Source organism: Salmo trutta, chromosome 21, assembly GCF_901001165.1.
Source record: "Salmo trutta chromosome 21, fSalTru1.1, whole genome shotgun sequence".
Lineage (NCBI taxonomy): Eukaryota > Metazoa > Chordata > Actinopteri > Salmoniformes > Salmonidae > Salmo > Salmo trutta.
Window position 1 is genome coordinate 37,327,854 of NC_042977.1, and position 18,512 is coordinate 37,346,365.

General features: G+C 40.8%; 1 protein-coding gene across 1 annotated transcript; it reads left to right on the top strand.

The window, feature by feature from the left end:
- The first annotated feature begins 371 nt into the window (after positions 1–371).
- On the top strand, positions 372–13,150 carry LOC115157358 (carbonic anhydrase 4-like). Its single transcript, XM_029705545.1, has 9 exons — positions 372–415; positions 5,847–5,913; positions 6,003–6,029; positions 6,197–6,367; positions 6,512–6,660; positions 7,244–7,339; positions 7,452–7,530; positions 7,703–7,866; positions 11,700–13,150. Exons 2-9 carry the CDS (start codon positions 5,847–5,849, stop codon positions 11,889–11,891), a joined length of 945 nt encoding a protein of 314 aa, XP_029561405.1. The 5' UTR covers positions 372–415; the 3' UTR covers positions 11,892–13,150.
- Positions 13,151–18,512: the final 5,362 nt, after the last annotated feature.

The window sequence follows — 18,512 nt, forward strand, 5'->3', positions numbered from 1 at the left end:
TGCTGCTATGAGGACTACCTACAATTAAGGTCCCAGTTAGTCTTGAATGACTGTTATTGCAACAGGAACTGCACACATTTCCATGCAAAACTCAGCTAACTTTCTGCCTTTCTGCCTTCTGCCTGAGTGCCTTTTTTTTTTTTTTTTACCGTAGGCCTACTACATAACTTTTAACCCACAATTTGAACCCTGAACTTGAAACCCCCCTGGCAGAGGTGGCACCACAGGTTAAAGGGTTGAGCCTGCTCTAAAGTTGGCCCAGGTGAAAGAAGCCTCAACATACCTACCCCCCCCCCACGGTGATCAAAGGAGGCGTGTTTAGTTTACCTAGTTGAGGTGTGCGACTGAATAAAATGAGGAAGGATGGGAGGCTGAGCGCACAGGACGGACAGGTGAAGACGGGTGCGGCTTCAAGGTAAGTTCATTCTGGCATTGATGCCACAATATGCCCTGCTTTTAAGATATGATGGGTTCAATTTTCACAAAACTAACGCAATAGTAAATCTAAGTGCTGGTGGTAGGGCTATACAGTAGGTTTGGAGGTGTGTCAGATATACTGTATGTGTGCTATTTTAATTTTATGTGCGCAGATGCTGGCAGTGGCGTGAAAGGTCTGGGTTTTTATGAATAAACAAGTTGTGGGTGTGTCGAGGCTTGGTCCGTCACTGGCTGGCCAATCATTACATGCTCCATGGCTAAATATGTGGTTTCTTCCATTTGTTTATTTATTGTATTTTATGTATTGCATTGTCATCAACTTCAATTTGAATGTTAGTCTGTTATAGCCTAGTTCTTAAATAGCCTGCCCCATATTTGAAAAATATGTTGAACATATTTGTATTCCACATTGTTCTAACTGCATTGCTTCAATATGGGGGGCACTCAGAGTCTGAGCAGGGGTGTCCGAACACAGGGGCCATGGAGGTTGGAGTGGGGATTGACATTTTTTATTTAATTTAATCTTTATTTAACTAGGTAAGTCAGTTAAGAACAAATTCTTATTTACAATGACAGCCTACCCTGGCCAAACCCGGATGACGCTGGGCCAATTGTGCGCAGCCCTGTGGGACTCCATTCATGGCCGGATGTGATGCAGCCTGGTTTCAAACCAGGTACTGCAGTGACAGGTCTTGCACTGAGATGCATTGGCTTGGACAGCTTCGCCACACGGGAGCCCCTTGGGAGCCTCACTCAGAGACTTAGTCTAGGCTGCCAAGGGGCTCCCGTGTGGTGGGTCACCAGGTGCACAGAGACTGTTTTGGGTAACCAGGTGCACAGAGCCTGTTTCAGGGTAACCAGGTGCACAGAGCCTGTTTCAGGTTACCAGGTGCATGTGGTTCCTGACAATGGAAATATAGACATCTTAGTGTCCGGGGAGGGGTGCTTAAGTTTGGTTGCCACGGTTCGCCTGGTGGGCAAGGTTATGGAGAAGGCTGAGCCCCGGCCGGGATGCGAGGGTGGGTGACGCCCAGTGAGATGTTGACCGGTGTTGACCGGGTTGTCGACCGGGTAGGGAGAGTAGGTGTGTAGGCCAGGAGGTCTGTAGTTCCAGGGAGTAAGCTATACACTCTCAGTTCCAGGGAGAGGGCAGGCAGGCAGGCAGGGAGTGTAGGCCTAGAGACCTGGAGTCAGAGGTCACCAGGTCAATGGGGGCCTGGCTATAGGCCCAAATGAATAGGTGCGTGAGTGACACTGTCCTTCAGGGGAACAGAGCAGGCAATTAATGTAAAATCGTGTGAGATTAAAATGGACTAACAAAAATGGACTAACATGTAAAAGGCTTGTCAGAGGATATTCTGAAAGTAGTTTGAGGGTTCTAGGTCACATGAACAGGGAACTATTGAAATGTAAAAAGTAAAAAAATTAATGTATAACCGCGTGAGATTAAATTTGACAAACTAAAGGGTGTACAATATAGAAGGGTAGTCAGTGGACATTCTGAACGTTGGTTGAGTCCAGTAGGTCACATGACCAAGGAGCTTTTGAAATTAGAACATTTGAAAAATGTATGTAAAATCTCATGAGATGCAAATGGACAAAAAAAGGATGTCCAATGTGTAGGCCCAGTGAGTGTACATTATGAACCTTGTTTGAGGTGTTTCTTTTAATTTAATTTTACCTTTATTTAACCAGGTAAGCTAGTTGAGAACAAGTTATCATTTACAACTGCGACCTGGCCAAGATAAAGCAAAGCAGTGCGACACAACAAAAAACAGAGTTACACATGGAATAAACAAACATACAGTCAATAACACAATACAAAAAAGGAAAAAAAAGCCATAGTAGCGAAGTAACTACAGTTTAGCAAATTAACACTGGAGTGATAAATAGCAGATGATGATGTGCAAGTAGAAACGCTGGTGTGCAAAAGAGCAGAAAAGGTAGGTAGATTGGGTGGGCTATTTACAGATGGGCTATGTACAGCTGCAGCAATCGGTTAGCTGCTCAGATAGCTGATGTTTAAAGTTAGTGAGGGAAATTTAGGTCTCCAGCTTCAGTGATTTTATTATAAAAAAAAAATAAAAAAATTAGCTAATTTTTATTTAATTTTTTTATATATTTTTTTCAATTCGTTCCAGTCATTGGCAGCAGAAAACTGGAAGGAAAGGTGGCCAAAGGAGGTGTTGGCTTTAGGGATGCCCAGTGAGATGTACCTGCTGGAGCGCGTGCTACGGGTGGGTATTGTTATCGTGACCATTGAGCTGAGATAAGGCGAAGCTTTACTTAGCGTAGACTTATAGATGACCTGGAGCCAGTCGGTCTGGCGACGAATATGTAGCGAGGGCCAGCCAACTAGAGCATACAGGTTGCAGTGGTGGGTGGAATAAGGGGCTTTGGTGACAAAATGGATGGCACTGTGATAGACTGCATCCAGTTTGCTGAGTAGAGTATTGGAAGCTATTTTGTAAATGACATCGCCGAAGTAGAGGATCGGTAGTATAGTCAGTTTTACGAGGGTATGTTTGGCGGTGTGAGTGAAGGAGGCTTTGTTGCGAAATAGGAAGCCAATTCTACATTTAATTTTGGATTGGAGATGTTTAATATGAGTCTGGAAGGAGAGTTTACAGTCTAGCCAGACACCTAGGCATTTGTAGTTGCCCACATATTCTAAGTCAGAACAGTCCAGAGTAGTGATGCTAGTCAGGCGGGCGGGTGCGGAAAGCGAACGGTTGAAAAGCATGCATTTGGTTTTACTAGCTTTTAAGAGCAGTTGGAGGCCACGGAAGGAGTGTTGTATGGCATTGAAGCTCGTTTGGAGGTTAGTTAACAGTGTCCAAAGAAGGGTCAGATGTATACAGAATGGTATCGCCTGCGTAGAGGTGGATCAGGGAATCACCCGCAGCAAGAGCAACATCGTTGATATATACAAAGAAAAGAATCGGCCCAAGAATTGAACCCTGTGGTACCCCCATAGAGACTGCCAGAGGTCCGGACAACAGGCCCTCCAATTTGACACACTGAACTCTATCTGAGAAGTAGTTGGTGAACTATAACAGTTTGGGTCTAGATTGTCACCCCCTTTGAAGAGGGGGATGACCGCGGCAGCTATCCAATCTTTAGGGATCTCGAACGATACGAAAGAGAGGTTGAACAGACTGGTAATAGGGGTTGCAACAATGGCGGCGGATAATTTTAGAAAGAGGGTCCAGGATGTCTAGCCCAGCTGATTTGTACAGGTCCAGGTTTTGCAGCTCTTTCAGAACATCTGCTATCTAGATTTGGGTGAAAGAGAAACGGGGGGTGCGGGGCTGTTTTCTGGGGTTGGGGTAGCCAGGAGGAAAGCATGGCCAGCCGTAGAGAAATGCTTATTGAAATTCTCGATTATCGTGGATTTATCGGTGGTGACAGTGTTACCTAGCCTCAGTGCAGTGGGCAGCTGGGAGGAGGTGCTCTTATTCTCCATGGACTTTACAGTGTCACACAACTTTTTGGAGTTAGAGCTGCAGGATGCAAATTTCTGTTTGTAAAAGCTAGCCTTTGCTTTCCTGACTGACTGCGTGTATTGGTTCCTGACTTCCCTGTGTGGGTCACATGACCAAGGTGCTATTGAATCTCACAAATTTAAATAAATAATTTAAAATAGTTTGAGATGTAAACCGACAAAAAAAGTGTGTGCAATGTGTGTCTATGCCATCGGCTTAGCTAGAACCAGTTTTTGAACGTTTTAGGAGTAATGATTTAAGAGCTATTGAAATGTGAAAATTTTGATTTGTCACTATGTTGACGGTCCCTAACTGCTGTTTGTGGATGTAAGGAAAACTACAGGCAAATATAAGTTGAATATACAACGTGAATCTGTCTTTACCTCGGTATTATGAACTGCGGTACGGTTAAGACCGGCTTTTTGTGGGTCTTAACTTCCCATTAGCGCTGCATGAAAATGGCACCTTTGCGTCAGTTTTTAAGGACACACCTCAAATATTGCCACCCCTCTCCCTCAGAGCAAGTGAGCTGATGTTAGACAGCTAAATTTCCGAACCTGGCGTTCAGGCTGGAAAATGCCAGTGTGCAAGTTTTTACTTAACGAAATTGCAAACTATAATGTCCATTTGACACTTGCGCCTCCTTACCGCGAGCCGAAAATAGAGCCCAACATGTTTTAAGTGGTGCACATCTCATTTATTTTGCTGGGCTAATACATTATTTGTTTGTTTTCAGGCTGCCTAGTAATTTACCAAGGAATGAATTGTATAGAGTGTGAGGTTAGGATCTCCAGTCATGTAAAAATATATAAAAAAATAAGATTGCACTATGGAATATTTTTAATTGCTCCCAACTGTCACTTGCACTTATGTTAGCTTTTTTCAAAAGCATCAGAACCAACCCAACATTTCAACTACAACAACATTCTCAGTAAAAGGTTATAGAAACGTTTTACTTGCTGTAATAACAAAATCATTTTAACGAATTGCATTTATATAGCGCCTTTCCGGATGCTCAAAGAGCTAACCTCATCCACCACCAATTTGTAGTACCCACATGGATGATGCAGGCAACCACTTGTGTCAGAACGCTCAACACATATCAGCTATCAGGTGGAGAAGTGAGGAGTGATATATGCCAATTAGGAATGAGGGGGATAATTACGTGGCAATGATAGAAACGGGGCCAGGTTGATAATTTACAGATTATGATGATGATGAAAAAAACGATAAATAACACAATAATCCACATTATAATTCGCATTTCCTGTTGCTGCAGGATTATTTTCCTGCTGTCGCAAACTGTGTCAAATTAAGATCCTACATCTGTAGCCAGAACATCGGGTTAACACCCCTACTCGCTATGACTATGAATGTCACGATCGTCGTACAGAGCGGACGAAGGCGCAGCGTGATTCGAGTTCCACATCTTTTAATAAACAGTGAAACTTCTACAAAACAACAAACCAACAACTAAACGTGAAAGTAGTGGTGCTACATGCACATACGCAAAACAATATCCCACAAAGCAGGTGGAAACAATGGAGAACTTAAGTATGATCCCCAATTAGAGACAACGAACATCAGCTGCCTCTTGGGAACCATACCAAGAGCACCAACATAGAAATACAATGACTAGAACACCCCCTAGTCACGCCCTGACCTAAACACCATAGAGAACCAAGGGCTCTCTATGGTCAGGGCGTGACAATGAAATGTGGTTGTTTATCTACCTTAGTTGAATTCCCTGACTAAGTTGCTCTAGATAAGATCGTCAACTAAAAATCTACATTTGTGGGATGTTGAAATCAAGGCCAGGGCGGACTGACCAAATTTCAACCACTTTTCAACATCCATGGACTTCCAACGTCGGTCGGTGCTTAGTGGTCTCTCCATTCATAATTTCCTTTATCTCGCTTTCAGATGAATGGACTTGTGGTTATCATTGCGACACTCTTTGTCCCCACTACATACAGTGCTGCAGGCGGTTGTAAGTGATTATTCTATTATTTTGTTGGACTGTGACTCTTCTATCAATGTTGTGACTGCATAACTTTTTCCCTTCTTCAATTTTAACAGCGTGGTGTTACCATGATCCTAGTTGTGGTAAGTATTGGTTTTACCCCCTGGTTACAGTGTAATTTGTACTCACAAATTGAAGTGATTGCGATGGCAGTGAATAATAGACTATAGAATTTATGTATTAGCATATTATATGACCCTTATAAATCGACGGTACATTGACACCATGGTATGATTGATTCCATGTTAAGATGACACCACTTGGTCAACCATTGTCACTGAACATTGCAACGGATCCCGTCAGTCTCCCATCAACATCGTCTCTGCATCGGCAGTGGGCGATGAAACCCTGACTGCCTTCACCTTCACCAAATACGGAGACAACTCCACAATGAACAAGATCAAGAACACTGGCAAAACTGGTGAGGAGAATGGATGGATCCCTTGCTTTCTCAATCCATACACACAAAGTCCCACTTGAGGAAAATGTATGTACTAAACCAGGAACCTTAATTCTCGAAATGTAACCAATTCCTCTCCTATTGTTCCTCCTCTCTTTCTTTCAGTCAAAGTGACGCTCACGAGTGGTGTCCAGGTTACAGGTGGGGCCCTGTCAGAGGCCTATGACAGCCTGCAGTTTCACCTCCACTGGGGGAATGGTACCTCAGTCCCTGGGACGGAGCACACAGTGGATGGAACACGCTACCCCATGGAGGTATGGAAAGGTTCAACACAACATTGCTGCGTTCTGATTCTCTAACCTTCTCCAGAATTATGCCCCCTCCCTTCCACACTCCCACTTCTTGGATTTGTGCAAGCATGGCTGGAGGGAGATTCCACCATATTCCAAGCACTAATCCATTCCTTTTAAATTCATGAGGGGAAATGTATTAGTACACTTTGGGAGAAGGGTTAAGAATCTGAATGTAGCCCATTTATCATTGGGTGACACTTCTCATACTGATGCACACACACCACACTGCAATGGATCAATGACAAGGTCTTCATTAAGCCTTAGTCCAAACTGCATCCCTGCCACTTGGTTTATTATAAAGCTGACAGATGGGGAAATGTAACCACTCTCAAATTCATAAATGGTGCAATAGTCCACTGTTGTACTGAGCTCATGAGGCATTTATACGTTCTATTCCTCAAGAATCAGGGGGCATATTTATTTTGAACAGCTGTAAATATGGCAGATTGTAGTCTACCTTTTTTAAATGTATCATTCCAACGTTTTAATTTTCCAATCGATTCAGATAACTTTTATAGATCATCTGTTATGCTTCACCTTTCAGTTGCACATAGTAAATGCCAAGTCTTCGCTCAATGGTAATACGACCGCGGCTGTTGCAGACGGCACGGGCCTCGCTGTTCTTGGCTTCTTCATAAAGGTGAGTGGATGGTTTAACCTACTTAGAAATGGCATCAATTTTTCCACTGTAGATTGGGCATTTCAGTGTTTTATTGCTGTTTTTGTTTATAAAGTCAATCTTGTTCCAAAAGGCCATGCCGAGTAATGTGACTGGTTCACCAGCAGCCTGGAATACTCTGACATCATACTTGGCCAACATCACACTAAAAGGTGAGAGGAGAGATTTAACTGGTTCTGATTTGATCAAGAACTACTTCCTCGAAATAAAGTTTGAAGAGGAGTTGGGTTGAATTTTTCTCTTTGAATTCAACATTTGTAATTTTCTTGTTCCATTTCAGTACCATATTATTTTGGTATACGTTTAATCTTTCTCTTCCTCCAGATGAGTATATAAACATTACTCATGCTATTTCATTGGATGAGCTCCTGGAAGGGGTGGACCGTACCAAATACTACCGTTACCTTGGCTCCCTGACCACTCCAAACTGCAACGAGGCTGTGGTTTGGACCGTGTTCAGGGACCCTATCAAAGTCAGCCAGGATTTGGTGAGTTTGTGCAACAATTTCACAATAAACTGAATACAATTTCTACTTACCAGGAAATAAACATAGCTACGACAAGAAACATGGACTGTATTCAAATATCTTTAAGTGCAAGATCCATTCTGCTTTTGAAATATTATAAAAGTAATGATTCCTAAAAATTACCCAAAATGAGCCTTATAAGTGATTACACAAGAAGGGAGAGCATGCACTATCCACTGGGGTGGTACAACAAAAAATAATTAATATGTGATGTATTAATTGACTCTGCAATAATTCATGTACATACAGTTGAAGTTGGATGTTTACATACACCTTAGGCAAATACATTTAAACTCGGTTTTTCACAATTCCTGACATTTAATCCTAGTTTAAAATTCCCTGTTTTAGGTCAGTTAGGATCACCACTTTATTTTAAGAATGTGAAATGTCAGAATAATAGTAGAGAGAATTATTTATTTCAGCTTTGATTTATTTCATCACATTCCCACTGGGTCAGACGTTTACATAGACTCAATTAGTATTTGGTAGCATTGCCTTTGAATTGTTTAACCCCTGTGCGGCCTCGACATTCAGCGAAAAATCCTATCGCCATTAGCATAACAAAATGTAATAATTTTTTACATTTTTTTACATTTTTTTTTAATTATATCGTTTTATAGATACACCTCTCCTGAATCGAACCACGTTGTCCGATTTCAAAAAGCCTTTACAGGAAAAGCAAAACATTAGATTATGTTAGAGGAGTACATTGTAAAAGTAACCACATAGCCATTTTCCGACCAACCACATGCATCACAAATAACCAAAAAACAGCTAAATGCAGCACTAACCTTTTACAAACTTCATCAGATGACACACCTAGGACATCATGTTACACAATGCATGCATTCTTTTGTTCGATAAAGTTCATATTTATATATAAAAACAGCATTTTACATCGGCACGTAACGTTGACTAACTATTTTCCCTCAAATGCATCCCGGGAAACAGTGCTACAATTTACTCAATTACTATTCGAAAACATTTTTAAAATGTAATATTGTCATTCTAAGATTTATAGATGAATATCTCTTGAAAGCACCTGTAATACCAGATTTAAAAATAACTTTACTGGGTAATCACACTTTGCGATAAAAGGGGATGCGATACTCAGAAAATTACCTAGTAAATACAGCTCTGCGCCATCTTGGAACAATCGCATATCACATCTAATCTTGTATACTATTGTCAATAATCCCTTACCTTTGGTTGTCTTCATCAGAAAGCACTTCCAGGAATCCCAGGTCCACAACAAATGTATTTTCGTTCGAAAAAGTCCATCCTTTATGTTCCATTAGCTTGTTGTTGTTAGCGCGTCTGAAGGCTAATCCAAATGCTCAGTCGGTCACGGGACAGCAATTTCGGAAAAAAAAACATTTTTCCCCCATTTAGGTTCGTTCAAACATGTCAAACGTTGTATAACATAAATCTTCAGGGCCTGTTTCAACAAGAGAGCCAATAAGATTCGAGGGGGACGATTGTATTGTGTTTCAAAACGTTTCGACAGGAAGGGGTAGACAGGGCCGCCGGCGTCATAATGGTGATGGCCCTCCTCCTGTGACCAATTTCAACAGCGTGTCATTCTGTCAGTTTCCACAGTAGAAGGCTCAAACCACTTTGTAAAGACTGGGGACATCTAGTGGAAGTGCTCAATGAACCATAGCTCACGGTGTGATTAATAGGCAAAGATGTGAAGTTGAGTCCACAATTCAGAATTCCACTTCCTGTTTCGATCGGTCTCGGGGTTTTGACTGCCATATGAGTTCTGTTATACTCACAGACACCATTCAAACAGTTTTAGAACCTTTAGGGTGTTTTCTATCCACAAGTATTAATTATATGCATATCCTAGCTTCTGAGTTTGAGTAGTAGGCCGTTTAAAATGGGCACGAATTTTTCAAAATGCGCTGTGGCGCCCCCTATCCTAGGGCAACTCCAAGAGGTTTTAACTTGGGTCAAACGTTTCAGGTAGCCTTCCACAAGCTTTCCACAATAAGTTGGGTGAATTTTGGCCCGTTCCTCCTGACAGAGCTGGTGTAACTGATTCAGGTTTGTAGACCTCCTTGCTCGCACACACTTTTTCAGTTCTGCCCAAAAATGGGATTTTGGTCAGGGCTTTGTGATGGCCACTCCAATAACTTGACTTTGTTGTCCTTAAGCCATTTTGCCACAAATTTGGAAGTATGCTTGGGGTCATTGTCCATTTGGAAGACCCATTTGTGACCAAGCTTTAACTTCCTGACTGATGTCTTGAGATGTTGCTTCAATATATCAACATAATTTTCCTGCCTCATGATGCCATTTATTTTGTGAAGTGTATAAGTCCCTCCTGCAGCAAAGCACCCACACAACATGATGCTGCCACCCCCGTGCTTCATGGTTGGGATGGTGTTCTTCAGCTTGCAAGCATCCCTCTTTTTCCTCCAAACATAACGATGGTCATTATGGCCAAACAGCTCTATTTTTGTTTCATCAGACCAGAGGACATTTCTCCAAAAAGTACAGTTTTTGTCCCCATGTGCAGTTGCAAACCATAGTCTGGCTTTTTTATTGCAGTTTTGGAGCAGTGGCTTCTTCCTTGCTGAGCGGCCTTTCAGGACTCATTTTACTGTGGATATAGATACTTTTGTACTGGTTTCCTCCGGCATCTTCACAAGCTCCTTTGCTGTTCTTCTGGGATTGATTTGCACTTTTTTCAACAAAGTACGTTCATCTCTAGGAGACAGAAGGCGTCTCCTTCCTGAGCAGTATGACGGCTGCGTGGTCCCATGGTGTTTACACTTGCGTACTATTGTTTGTACAGATGAACGTGGTACCTTCAGGCGCTGCTCCCAAGGATGAACCAGAATTGTGGAGGTCAACACTTTTCTTATGAGGTCTTGGCTGATTTCTTTTGATTTTTATCATGATGTCAAGCAAAGAGGCACTGAGTTTGAAGGTAGGCCTTGAAATACATCCACAGGTACACCTTCAATTGACTCAAATGATGTCAATTAGTCTTTCAGAAGCTTCTAAAGCCATCACATAATTTTCTGGAATTTTCCAAGCTGTTTAAAGGCACAATCAACTTAGTCTATGTAAACTTCTGACCCACTGGAATTGTGATGCTTTGAATTATAAGTGACATAATCTGTAAACAATTGTTGGAAAAATTACTTGTGTCATGCACAAAGTGGATGTCCTAACCGACTTGCCAAAACTATAGTTTGTTAACAAGAAATGTGTGGAGTGGTTGAAAAACGAGTTTTAATGACTCCAACCTAAGTGTATGTAAACTTCCGACTTCAACTGTTCATATCCTGTATCTTAATTTTGAGCCAGTTTCAAACAGCAGGTTCATAATCCTGCAGCAACAGGAAATATGAATTGTTATGTGGATTGACATTTTTGACATTTTTTATAGGGGTTTGCTACAATTTTCGTTAGGGAATGTCAAGTCTGAAATGAAAATCACAAACTTTAGAAAACTTTTTTAAACCTTGAATACAGTAGAAGCAACAGCAGGATGATCAAATTAAGATACCCCAATCTGTACATATATTTCAGTAATTTTTCATTTTTATTCAACTTTTAACCAGAATGCAATGACATGCCTCAAAGTTGTTTTTGTGATATATTTATGTATTTACTTGGAGAGCAGTTATCTCAAAGTTTAGTTGATTTCAAGTTACTTGGCAGCTCAACTGAAACTAGATGATGAACTGATGTCTGTACCCAGTGGATAAAGCCATTGGGCCAACCTTATGTCACACTTATGTCTATGATCCAGTAATTAATTAACCTTTTCCCCTCAGATTGATCTCTTCAGCACAACAGTGCACATTGACCACAACTCCACCTCTGACTTGATGACCAACGTCTTCAGGAACATCCAGCCTGGCAACGACTGGGTGGCGACGACCCAGGGCCGTCCAGCGTCGGGAGCCTCCACAATGTGCTCCTCTCTGGGCCTCATGGCCCTGGCCTTGATGCTGCTGAGGGTTTAGTGACGGCGAGTAATGCCTCACCTGAAGTACACTACCATACATACATCGATTACCAACATGGTTCACTTTGATCCAAGGAGAAACTATTTGAAAAAGCAACAATTATAGCAAAATAACAACTTATTTATTATGCAAACATCATTAGACATGTAATTAATGTTATCTGAAAAAGAAAAATGACCGAAAGAGACTTATTTTAGCAAAATTTGAGTACATTTTAATGTACTGTATAATGAAAAAATATGTAATGTGCAGGTTTTTTCCAAAATTCAACACACAATACTAAGAAGCTAATTTACCATAATTCGATTAAAGTATCATTTAGTTTTCTGAACTTTGAAGTAAATATGAATGCTGTCATATTTATGTAGTTAAAGCGACTGCTATTTAAAGAGGCAGTACACAAGTACATCAGTTCACTTTAAAAGTGATCCTGAGAGCCGACTTTTTGGTCGACTTTGTTGGAAGATTTGTATATGCATTGGAATATGCATATATGCACAAAAATAAGGTAATTTTGGTTTTGTACACTGTCTTATGATACGTGGTATAGAAAAGTACAATCTTAGGTGAGTACATGGATAGCTATATCTAGGCAGATGATCTGTCTTACTGGTCAAAATAATTGATACAGGTCCCCCTCCGCCCTCTTGTGGTATGAATAACTTGTAATTAAAGTATGTCTACAGAAAAACCTTGATAAAAAAATTATTCCTATTTATCAAATTACAATAGGCGGAATTGGGTGTTTTGTGCTGGGGTCAAAACAGTTACTAAGGATTAAAGGGATGTTGACACGGTGTCTGCCTTAGAATGACAAGACAATTGATGAACATTGACAAACTGCCATTTCTTGTGAAATTGAATGGGCAAAATGGGTCTTAGCCATTCCTTTAGTCAATGCAGTTTTGCCAGTTGTCGTGAACAGTCATCGTATGTCAACAGCAGTGTAGAAGCCTTGGGGCGGTGGTAGACTTAGGTGCTATACCTGAATGCTTGTCTCAGTGTGCCTAAATTACTTTTCCACATTTACACTATTGCCTCAATGAATTCTGTATATTTAGTAATGCTGTGTTTGCAACCAGGTGGGAGGTGGGAATTTACCAGTTGTGAAGTCGTAAATACCATTTAGATGAATTCATGTGCTTTGAACTCATTGAGAAATCCCGATTGGCTAATGGCCAACAAGCTGCGTCAACCAACAATTAAAAGTCCAGCTATCATGCTTGTAAACAAATTATAGAGTAAAAAAAGAAACAGTAATAGATTGCTTTTTGTTGTTACATTTTACATGACTCCTTCATGCTTTGTTGAATATGAACTTTCTTGTTTACCCAACCGTGGGACAGACTATGTTTGTTCCCACACTCGGGACTCTGACTCTCTATTGGTTACACAGACTCTTGGCCTCCCATCCTATTCTAACCACCTCTCGCCGGCTTTGTATTCATGTTACCTGATGAAATTGCTGTACAGCATGATCTTGTTGCCATCTAATGCACATTCAAATGTCATAAATCAACACTGCAGAGCTCTCCCTGTCCTCTTCCTTGCCTTGATTGTATTACTGTTGATGATATCTGGAAATGTGCATATACACCATGGCCCATCTCCTGTTGCTAGCCCCAATTCTGACTTGTGCTCTAATCTGTTTCACTGATTTATGCTCTCGTAAAAGCCTGGGTTTTCTGCACGTTAACACTAGAAGCGTATTACCTAAAATTGATCAATTGAAAGTTAGTAACTTTTAGGAGCAGTTCTCTCTCTGTGGGTCTAACCCCAAGGAGTTCTGGAAAACGGTTAAAGACCTGAAGAATAAACTCTCCACCTCACACCTGCCCATGTCCCTTAAAGTTGATGATGTGGTTGTTACTGACAAGAAGCACATGGCTGAGCTTTTTAATCACCACTTCATTAACTTCTTACATCTAGGCGTTCCGCTAGCGGAACCCCTAGCCAACAACCAATGGGATCGCATGGTGCGAAATACAAAAACAACTAAAATACCACAATTATATTTTCTCAAACATACGACTATTTTACACCATTTGAAAGATAAACCTCTCCTGAATCCAACCACGTTGTCCGATTTCAAAAAGGCTTTACAGCGAAAGCAAAACATTAGATTATGTTAGGAGAGTACATAGACCAAAATAACCACACAGCCATTTTCCAAGCAAGCATATATGTCAATAAAACCCAAAACACAGCAAAAATGAAGCACTAACCTTTGATGATCTTCATCAGATGACACTCCTAGGACATTATGTTATACAATACATGTATGTTTTGTTCAATCAAGTTTATATTTATATCCAAAAACAGCTTTTTACATTGCTGCGTGATGTTCAGAATATGTATTCCCACCAAAAACTTCCGGTGAATTTACAAAAATACTCAAACGTTGACAAAATATATAACAATTATTTTAAGAATTATAGATACAGAACTCATTTATGCAATCGCTGTGTCAGATTTTAAAATATCTTTTTGGCGAAAGCACATTTTTCATTATTCTTTACACCCGCCAAGTTCGGGGCAACCTAAACTCAGAATTAGTATTAGAAATATTGTATTACCTTTGCTGATCTTCGTCAGAATGCACTCCCAGGGCTGCTACTTCCACAAGAAATTTAGTTTTTGTTCGAAATAATCCATAGTTATGTCCAAATACCTCCATTTTGTTCGTGCGTTCAGGTCACTATCCAAAGGGTAACGCGCGAGTGCAATCCGAGACACAAAAAGTCAAAATGTTCCATTACCGTACTTAGAAGCATGTCAAACACTATTTAAAATCATTTTTTATGGAAAAATTGCGATAATATTCCAACCGGACAATAGTGTATTCGTTCAAGGAGAAAAAGAAAAAACAGCGTGCTCGCGGGAACGCGCATATCCAATCTCTTTGTCCTCAGGCAGACCACTCAGTAACTGAGCTCCTATACTCTGCCCAGAGACAGAAGGCTCAATCCACTTTCTGAAGGCTTTAGACAGCCAATGGAAGCCTTAGAAAGTGCAATGTAACAGCACAGATACTGTAGTTTCGAAAGGGACTAGAAAGAACAACTACATTTCTCAGATCCTACACTTCCTGGTTGACTTTTTCTCAGGTTTTTGCCTGCCATATGAGTTCTGTTATATTCACAGACACCATTCAAACAGTTTTAGAAACTTCAGAGTGTTTTCTATCCAAATCTACTAATAATATGCATATTCTCGTTTCTGGGTAAGAGTAGTAACCAGCTTAAATCAGGTACGTTTTTTTCATCCGACTGTGAAAATACTGCCCCCTATCCATATCAGGTTAAGTCAGGTCTACTATTTGACTCAGCCATGCTTCCTTGCCTGTCCAACAATTTGTCATCTCCTTCCCCTTCTAATGCGACCAGCCCCGATGCTCCTCCCTCTTTTTCCCTTGCCCCGCTACAAAGTTTCTCCCTGTAGGCGGTCACTGAGTCTGAGGTGCTAAAGGAGCTCCTTAAACTTGACCCCAAAAAAACATCTGGGTCAGATGGTTTAGACCCTTTCTTCTTTAAGGTTGCTGCCCTATAATCGCCAAGCCTATCTCTGACCTTTTAATCGTGTCTCTCCTCTCTGGGGAGGTTCCCAATGCTTGGAAGGCAGCCATAGTTTGTCCTGAATTTAAAGGGGGAGATTAAGCTGATCCTGTTATTGTCCTATTTAAGTTTTGCCCTGTTTGTCAAAAGTTTTGGAAAAACTTGTCAATAATCAACTGACTGGCTTTCTTGATGTCTATAGTAACAACAACAACTCTTTCTTAGTGTCCACCAAGCTTTCTCTGCCCTTAATAACCTTGTTCTAAACACCTACAAAACAAAGGTAATGTGGTTTGGTAAGAAGAATGACCCTCTCCCCATAGGTGTTATTACTACCGCTGAGGGTTTAGAGCTTGAGGTAGTCACCTCATACAAGTACTTGGGAGTATGGCTTGACGGTACACTGTCCTTCTCTCAGTACATATCAAATCTGCAGGCTAAAGTTAAATCTAGACTTGGTTTCCTCTATCGTAATCACTCCTCGTTCACCCCAGCTGCCAAACTAACCCTGATTCTGATGACCATCCTACCCATGCTAGATTACGGAGATGTAATTTATAGATCGGCAGGTAAGGGTGCTCTCGAGTGGCTAGATGTTCTTTACCATTCGGCCATCAGATTTGCTACCAATGCTCCTTATAGGACACATCACAACACTCTATACCCTTCTGTAAACTGGTCTTTCTGTATACCTGTCGCAAGACTCACTGGTTGATGCTTATTTATAAATCCCTCTTAGGCCTCACTCCCCCCTATCTGAGATATCTACTGCAGCCCTCATCCTCCACATACAACACCCATTCTGCCAGTCACATTCTGTTAAAGGTCCCCAAAACTCACACATCCCTGCGTCGCTCTTCTTTTCAGTTCGCTGCAGCTAGTGACTGGAACGAGCTGCAACAAACACTCAAACTGGACAGTTTTATTTCAATCTCTTCATTCAAAGACTCAATCATGGACAATATCAATATTGTTGTCATGTTGTGTTGCTACCATAATGTATTGTCATGGGGTGGCAGGTAGCCTAGTGGTTAGAGCGTTAGGCTAGTAACCGGAAGGTTGCAAGATCATTCTACCACTGAACAAGGCAGTTAACCCACTGTTCCTAGGCTGCCATTTAAAATAAAAATGTGTTCTTAACTGACTTGCCTGGTAAAACAAAAAAATGTTCACTCTTCCTGACAGTTGTCTGCTTTGTGTGATGTATTGTTGTCTCTACCTTCTTGCCCTTTGTGCTGTTGTCTGTGCCCAATGTTTGTACCCTGTTTTGGGCTGCTACAATGTTGTACTGCTGCCATGTTGTGTTTTTACCATGTTGTTGTCATGTTGTGTTGCTGTCATGCTATGTTGTTGTCTTAGGTCTCACTTTCTGTAGAGTTGTGTTCTTTCTTTTGTCGTGATGTGTGTTTTGTCCTATATTTTTATTTTATTTTATTTATTTTTATTTTTAATACCAGCACCCATCCCCGCAGGAGGCCTTTAACCTTTTGGTAGGCCATCATTGTAAAAACAAATTTGTTCTTAACTGACTTGCCTAGTTAAATAAAGGTTAAATAAATACATTAAAAATAATTTAACTGCCGAAAATGCTGTTATAAAAGTCCTTTCCTTCGTAGGTGACATCAGAGGTCATCAAGTGGTAGAATTTGGATCTCAGGGATGATGACTTTCCCACTAGTTGGAGGGCGGTTTTCCCCAGTTGTATGTGGTAAATTCTCACTTCCCACTTGGTTACGAAAACAGCATTAGTGAGGTACTGTTATCATTTCCTTCAGACTCTCCTCCTTTTTATGTGAATCACTAATCAACCCTGAAATTGCAGAGCGCCAAATTCAAATGACATAAATAGTAATAATAATCATTCATGAAAATACAAGTGTTATACATCGGTTAAAAGCTTAACTTCTTGTTAATCCAGCCGCTTTGTCAGATTTCAAAAAGGCTTTACGGCGAAAGCATACCATGCGATTATCTGAGGACAACGCCCCGTGTGCAAAAGCATTATCAACATTTTCCAAACAAGCAGAGGCATCACGAAAGTCAGAAATAACAATAAAATAAATCCCTTACCTTTGAAGATCTTCCTGTGTTTGCAATCACAAGGGTCCCAGCTACATAACACATGGTCCTTTTGTTCGATAAAGTCCTTCATATCCCAAAAAAGTCAGCTTAGTTGGCGCGCTTGACTCAGTAATCCACTGTTTTCCCTCGTTCAAAATGCATACAAATGAATCCCGAAAGTTACCAATAAACTTTGTCCAAACAAGTCAAACAATGTTTCTAATCAATCCTCTGGTACCCTAATATGTAAATAAACGATCAAATTTAAGACAAATTCATTACCGGAGATAAATAATGAAGTGCGCGTCCTCACCGGCGCACACCACAATACTACAGCCAAAATGGGAGCCACCTAGAAAAACTACAAATTCTAGCTCATTTTTCAAAAAACCAGCCTGAAACTCTTTCTAAAGACTTGACATCTACTGGAAGCCCTAGGAACTGCAATCTGGGAGGTATTCCATTGATTTTCCCATAGACAGGCATTTTAAATGGCGTCACCTCCAAAAAAGATTTTTTTCCGGATGGATTCTCCTCGGGTTTTTACCTGCTATATCAGTTCTGTTATACCCACAGACATTATTTGAACAGTTTTGGAAACTTTGGAGTGTTTACTATCCAATACTACTAATTACATGCATATCCTCGCTTCTGGGCCTGAGTAACAGGCCGTTTACTTTGGGTACCTCATTCATCCAAACTTCCAAATATTGCCCCCTATCCCTAAGAAGTTTTTAATGGAACTGTGTAAAGATAGGAGATTGACAAAATAGTATGTTGAATAACTATCCTTGCATACAGAGGAATTATAAAACAAGTGTTAAACAAGGAGTATAAAATACAGAGAAACATAGCTATATTATAAGGATGAAGTAAATCTATGCTATTAGAATAAATAACGGTAATAGACACATAAAGGACAGTACGGCAGTATGGTTTATAGTAGCACCACCAAGAGGCATTTTAGTAATGTGGATAAACAGTAGGAGGAAACAGTATGGTC

Bases quoted from the DNA above. Each gene is read 5' to 3' on its own strand.
- LOC115157358 (XM_029705545.1), top strand. From the start codon at position 5,847: ATGAATGGACTTGTGGTTATCATTGCGACACTCTTTGTCCCCACTACA. The intron at 5,914-6,002 runs GTAAGTGATTAT...CAATTTTAACAG, and splicing joins ATACAGTGCTGCAGGCGGTT to CGTGGTGTTACCATGATCCT. The intron at 6,030-6,196 runs GTAAGTATTGGT...TTCCATGTTAAG, and splicing joins TTACCATGATCCTAGTTGTG to ATGACACCACTTGGTCAACC.